Genomic DNA, 24,475 nt, shown 5'->3' on the forward strand with positions numbered 1-24,475 from the left:
GTCCCTCAAACTATTCCTGAACAATTTTTGCAGTGCGGCAGGGGTCATTAGTCTGCCGAAAGAGGGCACTGCCATTAGGGAATACTGCTGCCGTGAAGGCATGTACTTAGGTCTGCAACAAAGCTTAAGTCGGTGGTGTGTGTGCTCTGTATAAAATCAGGAACATATGCAGTTACACCTGGGCTTGTAAGCTTGTAAACCTTTGCAGATGGCAGATTATTCCTTCCCTGCTCCAGGTGACTAATAGGTCTCTCCCTATGTATACACATGGCAGAGACCTGTCAATCAACCAGAGCAGAGCGGGGAGAAGCCAGTCACATCTCTGCCTATGCTACCTGACTGGATCTTCAAACTATGTTTTCGTTGATAAATTGCAGATTTTCACAAAAAGACATACATGGCTTCAATCTTGCAGCCAGGCTCTGATTCATGGTGCCCTGGGTTTGAGCAGAAGGAATCGACTGATAGGTTCCCTTTAATCACATCAATAAAAAACAACAACTCTACAGTATAATTTTCACCACTCTTTACTCACTACTCTGCAATTTTGGTCTCTTCTCTTTCTGTGGTCCGGCACACCTTTATGCTTTCAGCTAACTGAAGAGGACAGCAGAGCTGAGTTATGTATCATTACAAACACTTCCAGATCTCACCTCCCAGTGCTGTCAACTATTACCCTCCCCTCACACTGATTGCTGTGAGATGAGATCTGAAAGTGTTTGTAATGATACATAACTCAGCTCCGCTGTATCTATATACAGTAGCTGCATTGATCAGTGAGGAGAGGAGGGCGTGTTCTTGTCTCCTCTGCATGACGCTGCCTGCTTATGATTGGGCAACCTCATGCAGGGGAAGAAGTACACGCCTCTCAGAGAGAAATCTCTGGTAACGCCCAGTTGAACCTAAACTTTACAAGCTAATATTTCCGGAATAGAGAGGAGAAATTAAAAAAGAAATATTATGTTTTACTCTGCTCTTTAGCCACTATTCCATGATTTGGCAAGTTTAACATGCTCAAACTTGTACAAGGTCCTCTTTAAAGGCACATAGGAATAATATAAAATCTAATCACATCAGCTTGTTGATGGTTTTCAGAATTTTTTTTTGCACCACTGCACTGCAGTTATAATGGACTAAAAAGAAGTAAAAACATAACAATTAGTAGTCTGTATATTATAAAGATTCTAGATTTACACTTTGCTAATTAAATAGTGAATGGTAATCATAGATGTTTCACTTGTGATTCTTTTTCTTTCAGTGTTTGGAGAGAGCTATGAAATTTGCATTTGGAGAATTTCATCTCTGGTATCAGTTGGCGTTATCAATGATGTCCTGTGGCAAGGTAAAGTTGTCAGATCTTGTATTAGTTAAGTGTTATGTTTGCTAATTGTTAAAGAGGTTGTCCACTACTCTGACTCAGTTGCTGGGTTTGTCATAAACGCCAATCAATAATCCCCCTAAAATCCTCTTATACCTTTCCTGCCAAGTTTCATGCGTTTTTATGCCTTTCTGCTTTGCTTCCTGTATCCTGTGATCAGCGCTGATGTCACAGCTATCACTTCTTTTTCAGAATCCTCTCTTCTGTTCTGACTACATTTCCCATCAGCTCTTGCGCTGGGCTGCAAGCCAGCAGTGAGCACAGACCTGTAAACCTCTCCCATTCTAACCCCCAGCATCACACACAGCATCAGCACAATCAGCCCTGCCAATAAAGATTATCCCCTCTCGCTCTCACGGACTAATCATGCTCTGCTATAATAGGATGGATGGGGAGAGAATGCTATATGAATGTATGTGTAGAGGGAGTATAGCATGGTGTGTGTTATATATATATATATATATATATATATATATATATATATATATATATACACTCTGCTGTATCCTCTGCTCTATGCGTGTTATTTACCCCTCATCAGTGTAAGCAGGAGGTCTGATTTGGCTGGCTGACAGGGTGTGCTCAAGGGGAATGCTTCTCCTTGTGGAGAGTGACAGCCCAGTAAGGAGACTTATAAGTCATGCAATGGTCCTCTGGGAAATATAATATGCACATAATCTCTTCAGAGAAGAAGAGGACTAGAATTCTAGTGCCACTTATTGGAAGTAGCAATCCTAAAAGTCTGTATTGACCCTTTAACAAACCTTCCAAAACGATTTAGGATTACAAGCCAACCCAAGTACTTCATTTGCTAACGTGTTTTGGGGTTTTCGCCTCTCATCGGTGCAAAGCATTGATTGCTACATTCAATGCATACAATTAAAGTTCAAGTCCTTTTTTTCTCTGCAAACGCTATTAGCGAAGAAGTATTTTGGAAAGTAAAGTTTTTACAAAAAAAACTATCTATGATAGGTAGTTCACATGAAAGGGACTTATAAAGTAGCGGACAAACCCCTTTAAAAGCTTTGTACGCAGGGTTGTCCGTTGTCCAGGAATTCCTGAACAATCCTCTGTAATTTTTGTCATTTTACAGCTCGCAGTGCATGCAGCTAATGTCTTCATACCTGAATTATGAGATGTGCACATGTCACATAATATCTTAATAATTTATTATGGTTTTCCAATCTGGCATTTAAAATTTTGGTTGTCTGTCATTTTTTTGACACTTTGTACAAAAAAATAACCTTTACACAGAATTTTTTTAATTGTTCATTAGCTTCCTAAATGCAGTGGTGAAATACTTTCTGGGTAGTCTGTGTTTAAAAAAAATTCTGCCTTTTTGCTGCTGCTGAATGTCTATAAGGCCTTTATCTAAATGAGTGCTCTCCAAAGATATTACAAATCCATCAGAATGAGCAGAAGCTCTGATTGGTTTGTAATTCTTTCTCTGCTTCCATTGGCAGAAAAGAGGGGAGTTGTACACACATCTCCAATGCAGAGAGGAGAAAAAGTATGTACAGTTTCAGGGAGGGCAGAGAAAACAGGCTATTGAAAAGAAGTAAACCACATGAAGAGGAAATAAATGCAGGATATAGTGTAGCACCCTGGATACTCACAGACCTCACATCCAGTCTAAATTAATGGGCTAGAAGCTCGCACAAGAAAAAAAAATCTGAAACTTGGGTTTGGCTGCAAACTGCATATCAGTGGTCTGAAAATGAATAAGGAAAATAAATCGCCTTTCAGTCACGGGGGCGGCACCGGTGCAGGTTCAGTAACTGCTCTGAGTATAGAGACTGCCAGCTGTAACCGCTCCCCTGGCACTGACTGACAGCTGGCTGTAATGATGAGCTGCTGTTAGTCAGTGCTGGGGCTCAGTTGCAGTCATCGCTCACTATACATAGAGTGGTGATTGAACTCATGCCAATGTCACTCCCGTGACTGAAAGCCGAATGTTACCTCGCTGAATAACGTTCATTTCCTCCCAGCAGCGGGGGTCTAACTGCAGGCGCCGGGGAGGTTCAGAACTCTATTAACCTGCAGATTAACCCCATATCTGCTGGTTGATAGTGCTTTTTCATGTGACATTTTCCCTTGAAAGGGGTTTGCTCAAAATCATAAATGGGTAAAATTGCAAAGTGCTTATACTTCGCAATTTTCTTGTTATTCAAAAGTCTCTTCATTCTCAGGAAATTAGGTATGTTTAATTTTACTATCTACTGCAGGCTGCCAAATGCTACACAACTGTCCTGGATATCCCAGGCTCTGCTTTCTTCACGTCGGTCCGCTGCCCTCTGTTGTGCTTCACATCGAGTTTTGCAAGTTGCCCAGTGTGGCTTGTGGAATTGTCTCTCTAGGTATTACAACACACACCGGTGTCTTAGGATTGAGAATAAAGACTTCCATTTGGTGTGCTCCACCTTCTGTGCACACTGTGCTTTAGCTTTCTTTAAATGGGCAGCATGGTGGCTCAGTGGTTAGCACTATAGCCTTGCAGCGCTGGGGCCCTGGGTTCAAATCCCACCAAGGACAACATCTGCAAGGCGTTTGTATGTTCTCCCCGTGTTTGTGTGGGCTTCCTCAGGGCTCTCCGGTTTCCTTCCACTCTCCAAAGACATACTGATAGGAATCTAGATTGTGAGCCCCAATGGGGACAGTGATGATAATGTCTGTAAAGTGCTGTGGAATTAATGGTGCTATTTAAGTGAGTAAAATAAATAAATAAATCCCTGTTGGATTCCACTTCACCCGTCCTGCTGCTCCCAAGATTCTTAAGTGCTTCCTACTTGCCGCTCCAACACCCCAACACCTGGGGTCCTCATCAGGTGAGCCTAAACACCAAAGTTATCTCTGCAGTTTATCAGAAGTGGCCAGTCTCCTAGTCAAGGTTGCAGAGCTTACAAGTTGTTTGCTATAAGCTGCCTCTGCTTGCAGCATCAGAGAGCGCACAGTTTAGGCCAGTGGCACAAGTAGAAAGTTAGGAAACAGAGGAGCGGTGCATTCCTGAACACTGATCTTGAGACTACCCCTTTAATGAGCATGTTCTCATCATAGCAAAGGACATTGTGAAGGGAGAGGGAGAAGGTGAGCTGTGGCATCCCCTACTGTGAATAATGGATCCTGTGTTATCTCCTGTCTATAGAGGTGTAATCTGTGATGTATCGTCATGTATTATGATAATCAGACTGCGTTCACTATGTAGCAGCGGCTAGTCTGAGCAAGTCATCTATACAGAACAGGAAGTGCAAGTCTGGTATTAGGCCTAGTGGCCACTGTGAAAATTGCAAGATTTTTTTATTTTAATTTAGACGTATGGAAAAACAAAACTTAATTAAAAAATAAAATTCAACATAAAAATCAGATTTAAACAATACTTCATTTTCTCATGACACATTTCCATTAAAGTTATAGAAACCGCATTGCTAGAAATAAAAAGAAGTCACTTTTCCGTCTGAAGTTACATCACAGCTGATGGGGCTATGTAAAGTTTGTATTTTCTGTTGGGTGAAATTCGAGACAAAGTTGAAACTGAGCCGGATCTCAAAATACCGCACTTGCTATTCGATGTCACTTTGCCAAGCGCCGGCCTATTGCACTCTCATTAACCGAACATGACACAATGAATCATCTGATGTCATATCATCCACTGCGGGGGCTTAAATAACTCCCCCCAAATAACAGGCATCCTATACACCCATGTTCTCATAAATTATATTATCCCGGAGTCAGAATGGCAACAGTCGTCACATCAGATCTGACTAAAAGACAATGAAAACCGGCCCTCCTCCAGCAGATAAACATGAGATTGTGAGATGGGGACTGGAGCCGCCACATACTCCTGATTTGCATTGACAGTGCAGGTTTTTTTCTATGTAGATGGTAGGACAAGAAAAGCAGTGGCCCCTGCAGAATGTGGGGCACCCTCAAAATCCATCCGGTGACCCCCGGCTACGGAGCAAACTGCACACGTGACGCTCAGTCTCCTGTATTTCATTTACTGTGGATTCAAGCAAAAAATATATAATTCTTTATTATAATATAAATCATTTTTCATAGATGATCCGGAGCCCCAATCTGTCTCCATCAAAACTGTAACTTTCCTTCTGAGCTCAGAAGATATAAGCAGTGATCTGTACAGAAATGGAAACGTTCCAGCTCCTATAGATCTATAATTATATTATTATTATATTAATTATAGTTATTATTATGTTATGTATTTATATAGTGGAACATTTCTGTAACATCCCAATACTCAAAGCTCTTAGCTCTGGAATTATTTCTAAATTGTGGCTCCATCTTGCTTTATGTAAGAGATTCGAAACGCGTAGAGCCGGTGTCTCATCTTTTATATGTATTTTTAAACTTCTTTTTGGATTTTTATGTACTACAATAAAATTGTGATGTTTTAATTTATTCATTTTTGAGATTGCTGCCATTTTTTCTTCTTTTTAACACGAGACCCAAGCACCTGTTCTTCCAAGCTGCTTTCAGAATTGAACGAAGTGGACTCTGTCCATGCGTGCGCCGCCGCCACTTCATTTATTATCTTGGGGGAAAGGGCTGTAATAAGAAGGGATTGTCCAAAGCTGCCTATATAAAGGGATTCAACAGGATTAGACCTGACTGCTTTCCTCCAAAAAACAGAGCCTCACTTGTCCACAGGTTGCGAGGCATCGTGGCATAACCAATTCACTTTTAGGGTCTTTATGTCTCCTGCTAATTTCCACTTGTGCCCACGTATAAAGGGGTTGTTCACTACTGGACAATCTCTACTGAATTGCCCCAGATACTATACTTTTCTCCCGGACCAGCGCCGTTCCTCTGTTGTCAGCGCCGTTCCTCTGTTGTCAGCGCCGTTCTTCTGTTGTCAGTGCCGTTCCTCTGTTGTCAGCACAGTTCCTCTGTTGTCAGTGCCGTTTCTCTGTTGTCAGCGCCGTTCCTCTGTTGTCAGCGCCGTTCCTCTGTTGTCAGCGCCGTTCCTCTGTTGTCAGCGCCTTTCCTCTGTTGTCAGTGCCGTTCCTCTGTTGTCAGCACAGTTCCTCTGTTGTCAGCACAGTTCCTCTGTTGTCAGCACAGTTCCTCTGTTGTCAGTGCTGTTCCTTTGTTGCCAGCGCAGTTCCTCCGTTGTCAGTGCCGTTTCTCCGTTGTGAGTGCCGTTTCTCCGTTGTCAGTGCCGTTTCTCCGTTGTCAGTGCCGTTCCTTTGTTGTCAGTGCCGTTCCTCCGTTGTCAGTGCCGTTCCTCCGTTGTCAGTGCCGTTCCTCTGTTGCCAGTGCCGTTCCTTTGTTGTCAGCGCCGTTCCTCTGTTGTCAGTGCCGTTCCTCTGTTGTCAGTGCCGTTCCTCTGTTGTCAGCGCCGTTCCTCTGTTGTCAGTGCCGTTCCTCTGTTGTCAGTGCCGTTCCTTTGTTGTCAGTGCCGTTCCTTTGTTGTCAGTGCCGTTCCTCCGTTGTCAGTGCCGTTCCTCTGTTGTCAGCGCTGTTCCTCTGTTGTCAGTGCCGTTCCTCCATTGTCAGTGCCGTTCCTCCGTTGTCAGTGCCGTTCCTCCGTTGTCAGTGCTTTTCCTTCGTTGTCAGTGCTTTTCCTTCGTTGTCCGTGCCGTTCCTCCATTGTCAGTGCCGTTTCTGCCGGTGGTCCCTTTTAAGTGGATTATGGTTTTATAACATTTTTAAATACAGCAGAATGGCTCATGTACCAGCATATTAATGGTCTTTAAAACAAAACAGGACCCTACACTCCTATAAGGCCACGTTCACACGTTCAGTATTTGGTCAGTATTTTACATCAGTATTTATAAGCCATAAACCAGGAGTGGGTGATAAATACAGAAGTGGTGACGTGTTTCTATTATACTTTTCCTCTGATTGTTCCACTCCTGGTTTTGGTTTACAAATACTGATATAGAATACTGACCAAATACTGAACGTGTGAACATGGCCTTACATTGTAAGGTTCACCATAGAACTGCAGGGACTCTGCTGATTGGTAGACCCCTGTGACATCATGTGTGCGCTGCACCACAACATAATGACATCATGGGGCCAAGTAATTAGACTAGGTACCGGGGATGCCGCAGGTAGCAGGACATGGGAAGTTCTCTGCTCCGGGGGCAAGAGACTAGAAAGGAGGCCTCCGGATCTCTGTCATGCAAATCTTTTTGTTTAACTCCACTTGGTACACAATTCCAACCGAACTGGACTTGTCTCCGATTTTTGTTTGTTTGTTTAAGCCCATGTTCACATGCAAATGCTGCATTTTGCAGAAAATCCACTGCATTTAATAGTTGAAGCAAAGTGGATGTAATTTCACCATTGAACTGTACTAGGCGCTGATTTTTGGTGTGTTATAAGGGTTTATGCACTAAAAAAAAATACTGCATTCCAAAAAGGTGAAAATGCAGCAAAAACGTGCAGCAAAATGCAATAATCGGAGTAGATTGCCATTGCATACTTTGGTGTTTTTGCACATGGGAACATGGCCTTAGAGGGGTCATAAAATGCACCCATGGGCTAGGAGTTAAAATAATGGATAGCACACGTGCGTAAAAAAGAGATGTGTGAATGGGGACTAAGCCTGAGATGACAGCAAGCAGCAAAGTGATAAAGCCGTAGTGTGCATTGGTGTTGGCTCGGTATTACACACGATCTGATATCATCTGTATGTTTAGATTAATTCTTTACTATTTTAATGTATATTGACTAATTAGCTTTCCGTCAAACCACATAATCCCATTTGCTTTCTCGGCTCATACATTTGTCTGGGAATTAGTGAAATAGTTTTGAAAATTGATCTGAGCTGGAAATAGTCAAAGCCTTGTAAGGATAAGAGGGGATTCCTGGTGCGGCACAATCCCCCTCTGTGCAGTATTTCATATACAGTCCCAAAGGATTCCTGTCGTAGTCTCTGCAATGCGTCATCCGGCTCTTGGAAGCCGAGCCATCCAGTATGCTTAATATCTGCCGATGGAGACATCGGGGCAGGGTCCGTCAGAGGATGTCATCAGTCATCATAAAACGCAGGGGGTGAAGAGACAGGAGAATGTCAACTCTGCCCCTTGTGCCATCTTATACTTGCAGAACCTGCACAACTGTCCGGTCCCTGCTGTTACCATTATTTCATCGCTGTGAGACCGGATCCTGTTGTAGGGATGTGCCATGTATGTCCCCAGAAGACATGTTGGGCCAGATGTCCGCCTGGCCATGACATGACGACTCGCCAGACTTTCTCTATTTTAATTTAAAGGGGTGTTCTCTGAATGAAAACTTCTCACCAATATAGAGGATAGGAGATTTTATACTAAGTTAGTACCATAACCTTGTTCATTCTTTTATATGCACCCACACAGATATTCATAGAATGGTAGAGTTGGAAGGGACCTCCTGGGTCATCTGGTCCTACCCCCTGCTCAAAGCAGGATTCACTAAACCATTTCAGACAGATGTCTGTCCAGCCTCTGTTTGAAGACGTCCATTGAAGGAGAACTCACCACCTCTCATGGCCGCCTGTTCCACTCATTGATCACCCTCACTGTCATAAAGTTTTTTCTAATATCTAATCTGTGTCTCCTCCCATTCAGTTTCATCCCATTGCTTCTAGTCTTTCCTTATGCAAATGAGAATAAAGATGATTCTTCTTCAATGTGACAGCCCTTGAGATATTTGTAGACAGCTATTAAGTCTCCTCTCAGTTTTCTTTTTTGCAAGCTAAACATTCCCAAATCCTGTAACCGTTCCTCATAGGACATGGTTTGCAGACCGGTCACCATTCTGGTCGCTCTTCTCTGAACTTGCTCCAGTTTGTCGATGTCTTTTTTAAAATGTGGTGCCCAGAACTGGACGCAGTATTCCAGATGAGGTCTGACCAAAGAGGAGTAAAGTGTGATAATGACTTCACGTGATCTAGACTGTATGCTTCTGTTAATACATCCCAGAATTGTATTTGCCTTTTTTGCTGCTGCATCACACTGTTGACTCATGTGCAGTCTGTGATCTATTAGTATACCTAAGTCTTTTTTACACGTGCTGTTGCTTAGCTCTATTCCTCCCATTCTGTATATGCTTTTTTCATTTTTATTGCCCAGATGTAGTACTTTGCATTTTTCCCTGTTAAAAACCATTCTGTTAGTTGCTGCCCACTGCTCCACTTTATTTAGGTCTTTTTGAATCCTTTATCTCTCTTCTCTAGTGTAAAGGCCCCGTCACACTTAGCGACTCTGCAACGATCCCGACAACGATACGACCTGTCAGGGATCGTTGCTGCGTCGCTATGTCGCTGGTGAGCTGTCAAACAGGCAGGCTCACCAACGATCAGGGGAGCAGTGACATCGTGGAAAGAGTCTTTCCACGATGTCCTGCTCCTGGTTACAAGCCTGCTGAAGCAGGAGCAGGCTGGTAACTATGGTAAACATCGGGTTACTAGGGGCACACGCGCACCCAGTAACCTGCTGTTTATCATGGTTACCACTCTGCTACAGTGAGCGGGAGATTACCGCTCACTTTAGCAGGCTCGTAACCATGATAAATAGCGGGTTACTAAGTGCGCATGTGCCCCTAGTAACCCGATGTTTACCATAGTTACCAGCCTGATCGCTGCTCCCGCTGGTCACACACAGCGATGTGTGCTGACCAGCGGGAGAGCAACGACCAAAAAATGGTCCAGGACACTTTGCAGCGATCAGCGACCTCACAGCAGGGGCCTGATCACTGCAAAGTGTCACACATAGCGACATCGCTGGTGAGGTCGCTGTTGCGTCACCAAAACCGTGACACAGCAGCGATCTCGCTAGCGATCTCGCTATGTGAGACGGGGGCTTTAGCTATCCCTCCTAGCTTTGTGTCATCAGCAAATTTAATCAGTTTACCCTCAATTCCTTTATCTAAATCATTGATAAACATGTGGAACAATACAGGTCCCAGGACAGAGCCCTGTGGTACCCCACTTGAGACATTCATCCAATTGGATGTGAAGCCATTTACGACCACTCTTTGAATCCGATGTTGCTAGGGATGTTCATTAGTGTTTCCGCAAAGTATGGGAGGTGCCCCTTTCATGGACCCCACAGTGCATGCAACACAAAGTACAAATTCCCATCGAGGCCCCCCACACATTGTGAGTGCCCATCACACATAATACAATGCTCCCACAGACCCATGCAAAATAATGCCCTCTCAGCCCCCCACACAAAGCAGGATGCCCCCACAGTCCCTCTACACACATTATGAAGTTGCCCCCACTCACAGTATAATGCCGCAGCCATCCATACACAGTTTGAATCCCTCACAGCCCACCACACACACAATATAATGACCCCACTGTCCCCAAACACTGAATAATGCCCCCACTAATCCCCGCACATAGTATGATGCCCCCAAGTACAGTATGATACATCCACAGTCTCCCCACACACAGGACGATGCCCTCACAGCGCTCCTCACAGAATGATAGCCCCCACAATCCTCCTACACAGTATGATACCCCCAAACATAGTATATTGCCACCACAGACACAGTATGAGGCCCCCACAGTTCCCTAGACACAGTAAGAGGCCACCACAGTCCTTCCCACATACAGTATGATGCCCCACAGTCCCCCACATGCAGTGTAATGCTATCAAAGACCCCACAAATAGTAGGATGCCCCTACAGTATGATGCCCACTCAGGATACCACACACATTGTGATTCCCCCAACCTCCCACACATACTTTATGATGCACTCACAGCCCACCACAGAGTATGATGCCCTCACACACAGTATAGTGCTCTCACAGCCCTTCGCACAGTATGAATCCCCCACATACAGTATGATGCCTCTACACCTTATGATTCCCCTACAGTGCCCACTGCAGACTGTATGATGCCCCCACAGCCACCCACATGCATAACTCCCACAGTTGCCCACACACATTGCATGATGTCCCCCACAGTGTACATACACAAATCTCTGCTATATTAACAACATACACAGATCTGCTACTTCAACACACATACACCTTGCCTGTGTATCCTGCTCCTTATCTCCATTGCCAAGTCTTGTGACCTAAAAATGTCACCTAACCTAACGTGGACACAGGATCTGATGGGTCCCTGCTCCACCATTAGATTCAGCAATATCTGTCCTGAGGGCACAGGTTGCTCTGCCAAAGAACGCTGTATGCCACTGCTTCATCACAGCATAATGCTAGTGAATAGGGTTGCATTTTGAGTTACTTCAACAAGAAAATCGCAAAAGAAAAGTCATAAATAGTTGCATTGTTTGCTGCGGTATCTTGAGAGTTGCAATGTGACCCCATTCAGTTTGCACTATGCTGCGATGTAGCAGCGACACATAGCAATGTTCTATATCGCGGCCAAAGTTACTGTGTAGCCAAAGCCGTAACTGTCACGACAGGTGAATGTTCAGGTTTTAAGTGAAGATAGGAATCAAAAAAATTGTAGATTAAATGAGTTATCCAGGACCCCTCACTTTTGCATTGAGAGGTGCGCTGCTGGCGTTGCATCCATTGACCGATTGCACATGCAGTGCTTACCTGTCATAATAGAGTTGGAAGTGAACGAAACCTGCTGGACAGGCTCAACATCTGCCCGTACCTGGCGAGCAGTCAACAGGTGACTGACCTATTGATGTGGGAGTGAGAGGCTCTTAGTTATCCCTTTAAAAATAATATGCTAATCAATGCAAAATATAAATGATTCAAATGCAGCATAAAAACATGTGCATGTTTCCAGTAGATCCCACCTCCAGCCATAAAGGGGTTAATGAAATCTTAATAATGTTTCCTGCCTCCAGCCTTCAGTCGCTGCTAATTATATCAAGATCTCTGATGGAATACAGGCATCTGTAAAGCATGGCAGCCTCTGCGGACTAAAGTGAGGAAACATGGTTGTGTCAGATGTATATCTGCCAAGTGTATTTGTGTGGAAATAGCTGGGAAGACACAGAACGATCAGTGGATACTACAGCGTCACTCAGTTATTTGTAACCATAGGGAAAATTGGCTCATATTTCAATGAGCACCCAAACAAATGTTTTAATAAACACATATTTTTCATAAAATAACAATTCTGGACTTTTCATTGTGCAGTTCCTCTGTTTTTCCTCTTGGAAATGTTACCTGCGGCTATTAAATGATCACTGATCGGCTACATCTAAGCCAACTGCACTTTCATGCACACAGGGCATTCGTTAATACGATAGTTCTGTGCACATATAGTGTCATTGCTCTCTGCAGCACATGTGCTGTTTGCACAGGATGATGTGCTACCGAGAATGATAATTTTTAGACATGTTCAAAAATAATTTCACCCAACGAACGAGTGAGTGGCGTCCTGCTCGTACTGACTAACTATTGGAGAATAAGCATTTCTAGGAATGCTCGTTTCCAACTTTTCATTGGGCAGTTCCTGTGTTTTTCCTCTTGGAAATGTACCTGCGGCTATTTAATGATCACTGATCGGCTACATCTAAATCAACCGCACTTTCATGCACACAGGGCTTTCGATGATATGATAGTTTTGCACGCATATAGTATCAGTGCTCTCGGCTGCATTGTCCTGTTTACACAGGATGATGTGCTGCCGAGAATGATAATTTTTAGGCAAGTTCAAAAATAATTTCACCAGACGAACGAGTCATTGGCGTTGTGCTTGTACTGGCTGACTATTGGTGAATGAGCATTTCTAGGAAATGCGTGGCGGATTGCAGCTCAACACCATTCACTTGTATAATGCTGCAAAGTGGCAGCAGCATACGGCAATCCATGGCCGCACAACCGAAAGTCGCCACAGCCTTATGGCGATAACGTAACTGTGAGAAGCTGACCATTTACTAAAGACTTTTCCAGCATGGAGCACCGATTTTCGTCAATCTCATTGTTGTGTTTTATTAGTTATTTCTTGCTGTGTTTTATTTTTCTGCTTGCTCATCAGTATGTGCACTAATTTCACTTGTAAAATGTCCAGCATTCCAGTAATCTCATTAGTATCTCAGGAACCTCTAACTATTGTTGAAACAGAGACTAGACCATTGTGTGAGTGTTGAAAGTAGATCCGGTGGAGCTGTCACCAAAGGGAGTCCCCTTACAGACCCAGGTGATGGGTTCGACCTGAGAAAAATACCTCCACTAATGCACACTTAGCTTTGGGGGGAGGGTGAGAGCAGTTATGTCCATTCAGGGGGCTGATCCCAGTGAAGGAGAAAAGAAGTCACATGTTTAGCGGGGAATTGATGTAATGTCGTCGAAGGGATAGGATCTAGTCTGAGGACATGGACCATGGATGGATCGATGGCTTATGGAGTAGAGATCGGCTGCCGACTGGGCTGGATAAACGTGCTACAGTTGTGGGATCTGTCATCTGTATTTGATAAACTTTCTTAAAAGGATTGTTGCTACTGGATACCTTTGCTTCTATCGTTTTATCTGTCATATGGAGGATCGTGAACTGTGACTACGGACATTGCACAAGCTACTGACCAATGTCAAGATAAGGGTTGAATTACAATTTTTACTGGATCACATTGATTTTCATTGGAATACCTGACAATAATGTGCATGGGTCATTCCCGCAATTGGGTAAATAGCGGTAGGGAAAACAATGGCTGGGCTGTGGACCTACTTTTATATATAGGCGGTATTTCTCCTTCCTCTCGAATTCTGTAGATGAGATGTTCATACTACACTGTGTGCAGAATTATTAGGCAAGTTGTATTTTAGAGGATTATTTTTATCATTGATCAACAACTATGTTCTCAATCAACCCAAAAGACTCATAAATATCCAAGCTTATTATTTTTGGAAGTTGGAGTGGGTTTTTTTTAGATTTGGCTATCTTAGGAGGATATCTGTTTGTGCAAGTAACTATTACTATCCCGAATTATTAGGCAACTTAATAAAAACCAAATATAATCCCATTTCACTTGTTTATTTTCACCAGGTAAACCAATATCAGTGCACAAAATTTAGAAATAAACATTTCTGACATGCAAAAGCAAAAGCCAAAAAATTAGTGATCAATATAGCCACCTTTCTTTATGATGACACTCAACAGCCTTCATCCATAGATTCTGTCAGTTGCTTGATCTGTTTTCGATCAACATTACATGCAGCAGCCACCACAGCCTCCCAGACACTGTTCCGAGAGGTGTACTGTTTTCCCTCCCTGTAGATCTCACATTTTATGATGGACCACAGGTTCTCTATGGGATTCAGATCAGGTGAACAAGGGGGCCATGTCATTATTTTTTCTTCTTTTAGACCTTTACTGGCCAGCCACGCTGTGGAGTAGTTGGATGCATGTGATGGAGCATTGTCCTGCATGAAAATCATGTTTTTCTTGAACGATACCGACTTCTTCCTGTACCACTGCTTGAAGAAGTTGTCTTCCAGAAACTGGCAGTAGGTCTGGGAGTTGAGCTTCACTCCATCCTCAACCCGAAAAGGTCCCACAAGTTTACCTGATGATACCAGCCCATACCAGTACCCCACCTCCACCTTGCTGGCGTCTTAGTCGGAGTGGAGCTCTCTGCCCTTAACAGATCCAGCCTCTGGCCCATCCATCTGGCCCATCAAGAGTCACTCTCATTTTATCTGTCTATAAAACCTTTGAAAAATTGGTCTTAAGATATTTCTTGTCCCATTCTTGACATTTTATCTTATGTTTCTTGTCCAAAGGTGGTCGTTTTTCTCCCTTCCTTACCTTGGCCATGTCCCTGAGTATCGCACACCTTGTGCTTTTTGATACTCCAGTAACGTTGGAGCTCTGAAATATGGTAAAACTGGTGGCGAATGGCATCTTGGCAGCTTCACGCTTGATTTTCCTCAATTCATGGGCAGTTTTTTGTCCAACACGCTTCTTGCGACCCTGTTGGCTATTTGCCATGAAACGCTTGATTGTTCGGTGATCACGCTTCAAAAGCTTGGAAATGTCAAGACTGCTGCATCCCTCTGCAAGATATCTCACAATTTTGGACTTTTCAGAGCCCGTCAAATCTCTCTTCTGACCCATTTTGCCAAAAGAAAGGAAGTTGCCTAATAATTAAGCACACCTTATATAGGGTGTTGATGTCATTAGTCAACACCCCTCCTCATTACAGAGATGCACATCACTAGATTTACTTAATTGGTAGTTGTCTCTCAAGTCTATGCAGCTTGGAGTAGGACAACATGTATAAAAAGTATCATGTGATCAAAATACTCATTTGCCTAATAATTCTGCACGTAGTGTACAAATTCTCCACATGTACTGGGGACTTTAATCTGGTGCTAGTGCCGTCACTCCATGGTTTCCATGTGACGTGCCAGTCGGTTGCAGTACTTTTTGTTTATCTCGTGTTCTTTCTCATTACAATTATAGATTTTTTTCTAATTTTTCAACCATGTTTTAATCATACAGAATGAAAAAAAAAAGAGCATTGGGCAGCGTCATTCCTTTTTGGGCAGAATTTCAGCCCAGCTATTCTTACACCCACCTTCTCCATCAAAGCTTTATTTTTCCTGGCACTGTGACTGCGTTCTGACTGCAACTCATTGCATAAAAGCGGAGAGAAATCACAGGCTAAGCCCATTCTGAACACAACAGGAACCTGGTTTTATAAATGACAATGCAAATGTTCTACTCATAAGTATGTGTGATAATATTTGGGTTTTCTTGCAAAAGCATTCCCACACCCCACCGCCACCCATGGCATTTTTCATGTTTTGCTATCGCACAACCTGGAATTTCACTGTTTTTTTTGAGGGTTTGCGTCAGTTCATGTAAAGCAGGGTTCCCCAACTCTAGTCCTCAAGGCCCACCAACAGGTCATGTTTTCAGGATTTCCTTAGTATTGCACAGGTGATAATTCCATCACCTGCACAGGCAATAATTCCATCACCTGTGCAATACTAAGGAAATCCTGAAAACATGACCTGTTGGTGGGCCTTGAGGACTGGAGTTGGAGGACTGATGTAAAGAACTTGCCTACAACTGTGGATATTTGGTTTTAATTTTTTTGTGAAGCAAACAACAAATAGGACAAAATAACTGAAAACTTCAGTGTGCATAACTATTCACCCCCCCCCCTAAAGTCAGTACTTTGTAGATACTCATTTTACGGCAATTACAGCTGCAAGTCGCTTAGGATAAGTCTCTATGAGCTTTCCACATTTTGCCACTGGGATTTTTGCCAATTTTCAGGGCAAAACTGCTCCAGCCCCTTCAAGTTTGATGGTTTCCTCTGGTGAACACCAATCTCCAAGTCTGACCACAGATTCTCAGTGGGATTAAGGTCTGGGCTTTGACAAGGCCATTCCAAAACATTTATACATTTCCCCTTAAACCACTTGAGTGTTGCTTTATCAGTATGCTTTGGGTCATTGTCTTGTTGGAAGGTGAAGCTCCATCCCAGTCTCAAATTACTGACAGACTAAAATAGGTTTTGCTCAAGAATATCCCTGTATTTCACACCATCCATCTTCCCCTCGAATCGGACCATTTTCTTTGTTCTTGCTGCCGAAAAGTTGGAATTTCAACGGCTGATCTTTTTGTTTTCAGGGGAAAAATGCTGCTGCCAGAGGAGTCTGGCAGTGGCTCTCTCATACAGAACACAGGAGTGCTGGACCGAGCGGGTGATTGTGGTGTTTGGGGACAGTCAGGAAAGATATAGATTTCTTGGTCGATAGATATCTAATTTGTACATTGCTTATAACTGCTTTACTCTCTCCTTATCCTTCTTGACTGATTCCTCCTCGGTTTTACTTTTTGCTAGCATCTTTGTCACTTTTGGTAACATGAGGCAGTACCTGCAGCCCATTCAGGTTGCACCTCCAGGAATGCACATTCATACTTACCATCACAAGAAGATTTGCTGTGTCTCCTAGCCCAGTCTCGAGAGCATGTGGCAGGTACAAGGACACAGGCCGCTACACACCTCCGTCGAAGGGCATCAACCCAACAGAAAGATCGGGTATCTGCTCCTTTGTGTGGGCTTCTTCCTCTTTCCCTCGGGCTCATATGTATATGGAAGTCAGAGGAGATAGCGTTCTACCAAACAGTCATTCGTCTCACCGTCATCTCATGTGTATGGCAGCCTTAGTAAGTATCTTGTTTCTTGTTTGGGCACCTTTAAGTTCACAATATTCATTGGGCCAAAAGCTATCTCCCCAGACTCCACTTCAGACCAATGCGCTCCTGAGTTCTCTATGAGAGTGCTACTTCAAGAATCGGGCGATGGAATTCCGAACTGACATAATCTGTTGTGGGACAAGTCTTGAGGCCCCCATTCACATTGGATTGTCAGCCGATCCTGAAGAAATCAGGAAATATAAAATGTGTATGGAGGACTTTTGAATTGAAATCAGCACACCCTTATCCATCCATCTCCTTCAAGTATTGTATTTGCTGATGGATCATTCCTAAGGGTGCTGCCTTCCACCGCTGAATCGGTTCGCGTAGTACGTGCCAGACAACGAATAGACGTAGAGTCCTCAATTCATCAAGCAGTTTTTGACAGAATTCTGATGTAAAACTGATTGAAAGTCTCAAAATTTTCGCTCATCTCTGTGCAAAAACGTGGTGACTTTTAGCAGATTACGCCAGTCCTGGCCAGCTCTGGCAGGACAGGACGTGGCCAAGTGCACCTAAAAAAATGATCATAATTTACTCCTTTAAAGTGGTGTTGTTACAGATCCGGGTGGTGGAACCTCTGTTCTGCGGAGCAAGGAGGGACCAGAGGGGCGTAACTAGGTATCAACTCGGACTGACCAAGGTCGCACGGCGGCTCAATCGACTCCGTGAACCAGGGAAGGGACGATCAGAGGGACCAGGTGCTACTCTGGGCCTGTCCTTGTATGAGAGCAGGTGACTTCCACGGGTAACTGGCAGGAGCCTCCGGGTAGACACGGCAGGTAACTGACAGGAGCCTCCAGGTAGGCGGACTGATAGGCACGGCAGGTAACTAGTACGTTCTCCGGGTAGGCAGGCAAGCCAGGCCCATAGACAGACTGGCGGGTTTGAATCGTAGGCAGACCGTCGGGCTGGAGAGTACACTTGGCTGGCGGAGGCAGGTAGTCAGGCTGGCGGACAGGACTGGTAGTCAGGCTGGCGGACTGGACTGGTAATCAGACTGGCGGACTGGACTGGTAGTCAGGCTGGCGGACTGGACTGGTAGTCAGGCTGGCGGACTGGACTGGTAGTCAGGCTGGCAGACTGGACTGATAGTCAGACTAGCAGCGGGACCTGAGGGCTGAAGCATAGTTTAGGACACAAAGCTGCAACCTTGCACGGGCACCTCCATTTTGGAAGAGGTGCCTTTCATATGAGAGGTCCTCCGGCCATTGGCCGGGGACTCCTTAGGACGGCGCGCGCGGCCCCTTTAAGAGGGAGGCAGCAGCAGGAGAGCCGGAAGACGCCGGGCCGGGAGCGCGGCGGTAAGAGGGACGGCGTCTCTGCCTGACGGGGGCAGAGACGCCGATACTACAGGTGTCAATTTTGACAGAAACGTACTCCAGCCCTGACAGTCAATGATAATTTGGCACATCTTTAGAAAGGCGCTCTCTTCTTAATAAATTTGGTGCATCTTACTCTAGCGATCTTTTCATAAGAACTGGCTTGTAAAATGCCAGTCTTGGTGAATTCAGACCATAGTCTATGCTCCTGAAAAAATACACGGTGCGGCACATCCTTCTATGAGAACAATATACAAAATGTATGACATTGGATTTCCGTCTTATTCTTTAGTTTAGGAGGCCCATGCGAAACGCGCGTCGGGGCTGCAGTAAAATGGTCTTACACTGGGAGCAATGGGTATGATATTGGTCTTTATATGCTGATAGTTCATTCAGTAGCTATTTACATGTATGATATATTTGTTTACTCTTTTCTTTAAATATATATGTCTTTTCTCTCTTGCCTTAGATTTTACTATTGCATATGTATGTTTTGTGTTACTTTTTTTATACTCTCTATAAACTTTTTGTCTATTAACCCTAGAACGCATACCTGGGGCCTCGCAGGCCCGCCCTGTTAATTGTTTTCTATTTTCTGCAAGATTACTTTAGTTAGAATTTTGAAACTCTAGGTATTCCTCAGGTATATAGTTGTTTGTCATTTCCAGTTGTTCATTTATTTTTTATGTTACAGGCATTTTCGGTATAACAACTCTTTTTTGAAAATACCCATTTTTATGGTCATGCGTTCTAGGGTTAATTTTGGTGGACTAATTACTCCATGTTTTTGTAGGATCCATTATTAGCTTTAGGAGGGAGTCTCCCCTCCCCCCAACATTGTTTGGCCCTTATTTGATATATGGCCCTCTTAGTATGGGTTATACCATGTTATATATTCGGATGATATTGATTTTAGTTTAGACCAGTTGCTTGGAAACCAGCGTTCGAGAAGTCTGTTTGTCTTTGCCTGATGGCCGGGAGCCTTGGGAGAAGAAGAAGATTCCTCATATGGCTCCTTAAATAGAATCATCCAGGGAATGACATTTTTTACAATATTAACTGTTTCCTTTGGTGAACGATGCGATTAGAAAGGTCGGCAGTCTCGAGTGCGCTCACAGCAAAGTCTTTGAAAAAATAATTACTTCTGCTGCCGTTAATGACTCATGGCTGGAATCTGCAGAAATAAATGTAGGCTGGTAATTGTATAACATAGATGTGTCTTAACATTTTAGATGGGCTACAGACATTTCCATAAAGACATTCTCTGTTAATGGGGCAGTTCACATTCACAGTGCAAATAACATGATTATCTAGTAATACAGCATGACCGGTTATAAAACGGTATAAGAATTCCAAAAATTCTCTGCATGTTTATGTAGAAAAGTAAAAAAAAAAAACTAAAAAACTAAACTTTTGCAATAGAATGAAGTGCCACGAATATTCCAGTATTTATTGCATCCAGGTTAGTAATAGAGATATGACGGTATCCACTGAGCGAGTTTGAGGCTCAGTGGATGGCACTGCTATAAGGTGACATGGCACTGCTATAAGAAGTAAGGTGACATGGCACTGCTATAAGAAGTAAGAGGGTGATATGGCACTGCAATAAGAAGTAAGAAGGTGACATGGCTCTGCTATAAGAAGTAAGAAGGTGACATGGCACTGCTATAAGAAGTAAGAAGGTGATATGGCACCGCTATAAGAAGTAAGAAGGTGACATGGCACTGCTATAAGAAGTAAGAAGGTGATAAGGCACTGCAATAAAAAGTAAGAAGGTGACATGGCTCTGCTATAAGAAGTAAGGTGAAATGGCACTGCTATAAGAAGTAAGAAGGTGACATGGCACTGCTATAAGAAGTAAGAAGGTGACATGGCACTGCTATAAGAAGTAAGAAGGTGACATGGCACTGCTATAAGAAGTAAGAAGGTGATATGGCACTGCAATAAAAAGTAAGAAGGTGACATGGCTCTGCTATAAGAAGTAAGGTGAAATGGCACTGCTATAAGAAGTAAGAAGGTGACATGGCACTGCTATAAGAAGTAAGAAGGTGACATGGCACTGCTATAAGAAGTAAGAAGGTGACATGGCACTGCTATAAGAAGTAAGAAGGTGATATGGCACTGCAATAAGAAGTAAGAAGGTGATATGGCACTACTATAAGAAGTAAGAAGGTGACATGGCTCTGCTATAAGAAGTAAGAAGGTGACATGGCACTGCAATAAGAAGTAAGAAGGTGATATGGCACCGCTATAAGAAGTAAGAGGGTGATATGGCACTGCAATAAGAAGTAAGAAGGTGACATGGCTCTGCTATAAGAAGTAAGAAGGTGACATGGCAGTGCTATAAGAAGTAAGAAGGTGACATGGCACTGCTATAAGAAGTAAGAGGGTGACATGGCTCTGCTATAAGAAGTAAGAAGGTGACATGGCACTGCTATAAGAAGTAAGAAGGTGACATGGCTCTGCTATAAGAAGTAAGAAGGTGACATGGCACTGCTATAAGAAGTAAGAAGGTGATATGGCACCGCTATAAGAAGTAAGAAGGTGACATGGCACTGCTATAAGAAGTAAGAAGGTGATATGGCACTGCAATAAAAAGTAAGAAGGTGACATGGCTCTGCTATAAGAAGTAAGGTGACATGGCACTGCTATAAGAAGTAAGAAGGTGACATGGCACTGCTATAAGAAGTAAGAAGGTGATATGGCACTGCTATAAGAAGTAAGAAGGTGACATGGTACTGCTATAAGAAGTAAGAAGGTGACATGGCACTGCTATAAGAAGTAAGGTGACATGGCACTGCTATAAGAAGTAAGAAGGTGACATGGCACTGCAATAAGAAGTAAGGTGGTATGGCACTGCTATAAGAAGTAAGAAGGTGACATGGCACTGCTATAAGAAGTAAGAAGGTGATATGGCACTGCAATAAGAAGTAAGAAGGTGACATGGCTCTGCTATAAGAAGTAAGGTGAAATGGCACTGCTATAAGAAGTAAGAAGGTGACATGGCACTGCTATAAGAAGTAAGAAGGTGACATGGCCCTGCTATAAGAAGTAAGAAGGTGACATAACACTGCTATAAGAAGTAAGAAGGTGACATGGCACTGCTATAAGAAGTAAGGTGACATGGCACTGCTATAAGAAGTAAGAAGGTGACATGGCCCTGCTATAAGAAGTAAGAAGGTGACATAACACTGCTATAAGAAGTAAGAAGGTGACATGGCACTGCTATAAGAAGTAAGGTGACATGGCACTGCTATAAGAAGTAAGACGGTGACATGGCACTGCTATAAAAAGTAAGAAGGTGACATGGCACTGCTATAAGAAGTAAGAAGGTGACATAACACTGCTATAAGAAGTAAGAAGGTGACATGGCACTGCTATAAGAAGTAAGGTGACATGGCACTGCTATAAGAAGTAAGACTGTGACATGGCACTGCTATAAAAAGTAAGAAGGTGACATGGCACTGCTATAAGAAGTTAGGTGAAATAGCACTGCTATAAGAAGTAAGAAGGTGACATGGCACTGCTATAAGAAGTAAGAAGGTGACATGGCACTGCTATAAGAAGTAAGAAGGTGACATAGCACTGCTATAAGAAGTGAGAAGGTGACATGGCACTGCTATAAGAAGTAAGAAGGTGACATGGCACTGCTATAAGAAGTAAGAAGGTGACATAGCACTACTATAAGAAGTAAGAAGGTGACATGGCACTGCTATAAGAAGTAAGGTAACATGGCACTGCTATAAGAAGTAAGAAGGTGACACGGCGGTGACACGGCACTGCTATAAGAAGTAAGAAGGTGATACGGCACTACTATAAGAAGTAAGAAGGTGACATGGCACTGCTATAAGAAGTAAGAAGGTGACATGGCAGTGCTATAAGAAGTAAGAAGGTGACATGGCAGTGCTATAAGAAGTAAGAAGGTGACAGGGCACTGCTATAAGAAGTAAGAAGGTGACATGGCACTGCTATAAAAAGTAAGAAGGTGACATGACACTGCTATAAGAAGTAAGAAGGTGACATGGCACTACTATAAGAAGTAAGAAGGTGACATGGCACTGCTATAAGAAGTAAGAAGGTGACATGGCACTGCTATAAGAAGTAAGGTGACATGGCACTGCTATAAGAAGTAAGAAGGTGACATGGCACTGCTATAAGAAGTAAGAAGGTGACACGGCACTGCTGTAAGAAGTAAGAAGGTGACATAGCACTACTATAAGAAGTAAGAAGGTGTCATGGCACTGCTATAAGAAGTAAGGTGACATGGCACTGCTATAAGAAGTAAGAAGGTGACATAGCACTACTATAAGAAGTAAGAAGGTGACATGGCACTGCTATAAGAAGTAAGGTGACATGGCACTGCTATAAGAAGTAAGAAGGTGACATGGCACTGCTATAAGAAGTAAGAAGGTTACATGGCACTGCTATAAGAAGTAAGAAGGTGACACGGCACTGCTGTAAGAAGTAAGAAGGTGACATAGCACTACTATAAGAAGTAAGAAGGTGACATGACACTGCTATAAGAAGTAAGGTGACATGGCACTGCTATAAGAAGTAAGAAGGTGACATGGCACTGCTATAAGAAGTAAGAAGGTGACACGGCACTGCTGTAAGAAGTAAGAAGGTGACATGGCACTGCTATAAGAAGTAAGAAGGTGACACGGCACTGCTATAAGAAGTAAGAAGGTGATACGGCACTACTATAAGAAGTAAGAAGGTGATATGGCACTGCTATAAGAAGTAAGAGGGTGACATGGCACTGCTATAAGAAGTAAGAAGGTGACATGGCAGTGCTATAAGAAGTAAGAAGGTGACATGGCACTGCTATAAGAAGTAAGAGGGTGACATAGCACTACTATAAGAAGGTGACATGGCACTGCTATAAGAAGTAAGGTGACATGGCACTGCTATAAGAAGTAAGAAGGTGACATGGCACTGCTATAAGAAGTAAGAAGGTGACACGGCACTGCTGTAAGAAGTAAGAAAGTGACATAGCACTACTATAAGAAGTAAGAAGGTGACATGGCACTGCTTTAAAAAGTAAGATGGTGACATGGCACTGCTATAAGAAGTAAGAAGGTGACATGGCACTGCTATAAGAAGTAAGAAGGTGACACGGCACTGCTGTAAGAAGTAAGAAGGTGACATAGCACTACTATAAGAAGTAAGAAGGTGACATAGCACTACTATAAGAAGTAAGAAGGTGACATGGCACTGCTATAAGAAGTAAGGTGACATGGCACTGCTATAAGAAGTAAGAAGGTGACACGGCACTGCTATAAGAAGTAAGAAGGTGACATGGCACTGCTGTAAAAAGTAAGAAGGTGACATAGCACTACTATAAGAAGTAAGAAGGTGACATGGCACTACTATAAGAAGTAAGAAGGTGACATGGCACTGCTATAAGAAGTAAGGTGACATGGCACTGCTATAAGAAGTAAGAAGGTGACATGGCACTGCTATAAGAAGTAAGAAGGTGACACGGCACTGCTGTAAGAAGTAAGAAGGTGACATAGCACTACTATAAGAAGTAAGAAGGTGACATGGCACTGCTATAAAAAGTAAGAAGGTGACATGGCACTGCTATAAGAAGTAAGAAGGTGACATGGCACTACTATAATAAGTAAGAAGGTGACATGGCACTGCTATAAGAAGTAAGAAGGTGACATGGCACTGCTATA

The 24,475-nt window shown here is 43.3% G+C and overlaps 1 protein-coding gene across 4 annotated transcripts in view; it reads left to right on the plus strand.

The window, feature by feature from the left end:
- TTC7A (tetratricopeptide repeat domain 7A) overlaps positions 1–24,475 on the plus strand; it is a 486,038-nt gene that overhangs the window by 170,772 nt on the left and 290,791 nt on the right. For all 4 annotated transcript variants that reach the window (XM_073672075.1, XM_073672077.1, XM_073672079.1 and 1 more), the window contains one exon: positions 1,259–1,342. In XM_073672075.1, the coding sequence (XP_073528176.1) occupies positions 1,259–1,342 (84 nt within the window). The remainder of the gene's footprint in view (positions 1–1,258; positions 1,343–24,475) is intronic.

The sequence above is a fragment of the Phyllobates terribilis genome, unplaced genomic scaffold (assembly GCF_046119375.1).
Source record: "Phyllobates terribilis strain yellow unplaced genomic scaffold, ASM4611937v1 Scaffold_3__8_contigs__length_932513732, whole genome shotgun sequence".
Classification (NCBI taxonomy): Eukaryota; Metazoa; Chordata; class Amphibia; order Anura; family Dendrobatidae; genus Phyllobates; species Phyllobates terribilis.